This window comes from Octopus bimaculoides, chromosome 15, assembly GCF_001194135.2.
Source record: "Octopus bimaculoides isolate UCB-OBI-ISO-001 chromosome 15, ASM119413v2, whole genome shotgun sequence".
In the NCBI taxonomy this organism is placed as follows: Eukaryota; Metazoa; Mollusca; class Cephalopoda; order Octopoda; family Octopodidae; genus Octopus; species Octopus bimaculoides.
Genome location: NC_068995.1, coordinates 51,399,808 through 51,400,744, shown reverse-complemented (window position 1 = coordinate 51,400,744; position 937 = coordinate 51,399,808). Strand labels below are relative to the sequence as shown.

General features: G+C 38.2%; 1 protein-coding gene across 1 annotated transcript in view; it reads left to right on the top strand.

The window, feature by feature from the left end:
• Positions 1 to 937, top strand: part of LOC106870779 (chitin synthase chs-1) — a 72,537-nt gene that overhangs the window by 57,496 nt on the left and 14,104 nt on the right. Inside the window, exon 20 of the mRNA XM_014916976.2 lies at positions 400 to 620. Within this exon, the coding sequence (XP_014772462.1) occupies positions 400 to 620 (221 nt within the window). The remainder of the gene's footprint in view (positions 1 to 399; positions 621 to 937) is intronic.

The following is a 937-nucleotide window of genomic DNA, read 5'->3' as shown; positions in this document are numbered from 1 at the left end:
ATATATAGACATATAGACATATATACGACGGGCTTCTTTCAGTTTCCGTCTACCAAATCCACTCACCAGGCTTTGGTTGACCCGAGGCTATAGTAGAAGACACCTGTCCAAGGTGCCACTCAGTGGGACTGAACCCGGATCCATGAAGTTGGTAAGCAAGCTACTTACCACACAGCCACTCCTGCATCTATTATTAGAAATTATGGAGTTGATTTCTCCATAACCCTCTTAAAATATTGATTGACGATACAGGTTTTGTTATTTATTAATGATGTTGTTAAGAAGGTTGCATCTATCTCTTTTTTTTTATAAATAATTTTTTTGTTTTTTGGTGTGTTTTTAATCCCTTTTTATTTGTTTCTTTTTCTTTTTCTTCCAATGTTTCATTACTCATTCAAGGAGGATCGTAATTTTGGAACAAATGTCTCAAATATCGCAGCTTCCACGAGATCTTCGTTTTCTAGCAATGGCCCTATACAAGAGAACAGAGTAAACCTCTTAAAACACAAACTCGGTGTCAAAGTAAAGACTGATCAGTTGAAAGAGATCAACATAAGTGAAACCCCAGAGAGAAACATAATGGACGACGAATCTTTCAGCAAAGATGAGGGATGCGTACCGTAAGTTACTTCCCTTTGTTGTTCTATGCAACATGATACAGATACACCAACGGTATTCTGAGAACTTGAAATTTCCCTAACTGCCAATTCAGTTCACTGGCGTTGTGTGTACCGTGTGTTTATTTGCATTATTTAAACTGCATTTGTTAGTGGCGATACCAAGATTTTGAGAGATCTTCTGCTTCTTAAGCTTAAAGATTAACCTTAGTTATGGCTGTCTCAGATTATTGAGATGAGAGCGTCAGTGGAGTGCCAAACATAAGCACACACACACACACACACACACACACACACACACAAACACACACACACACACA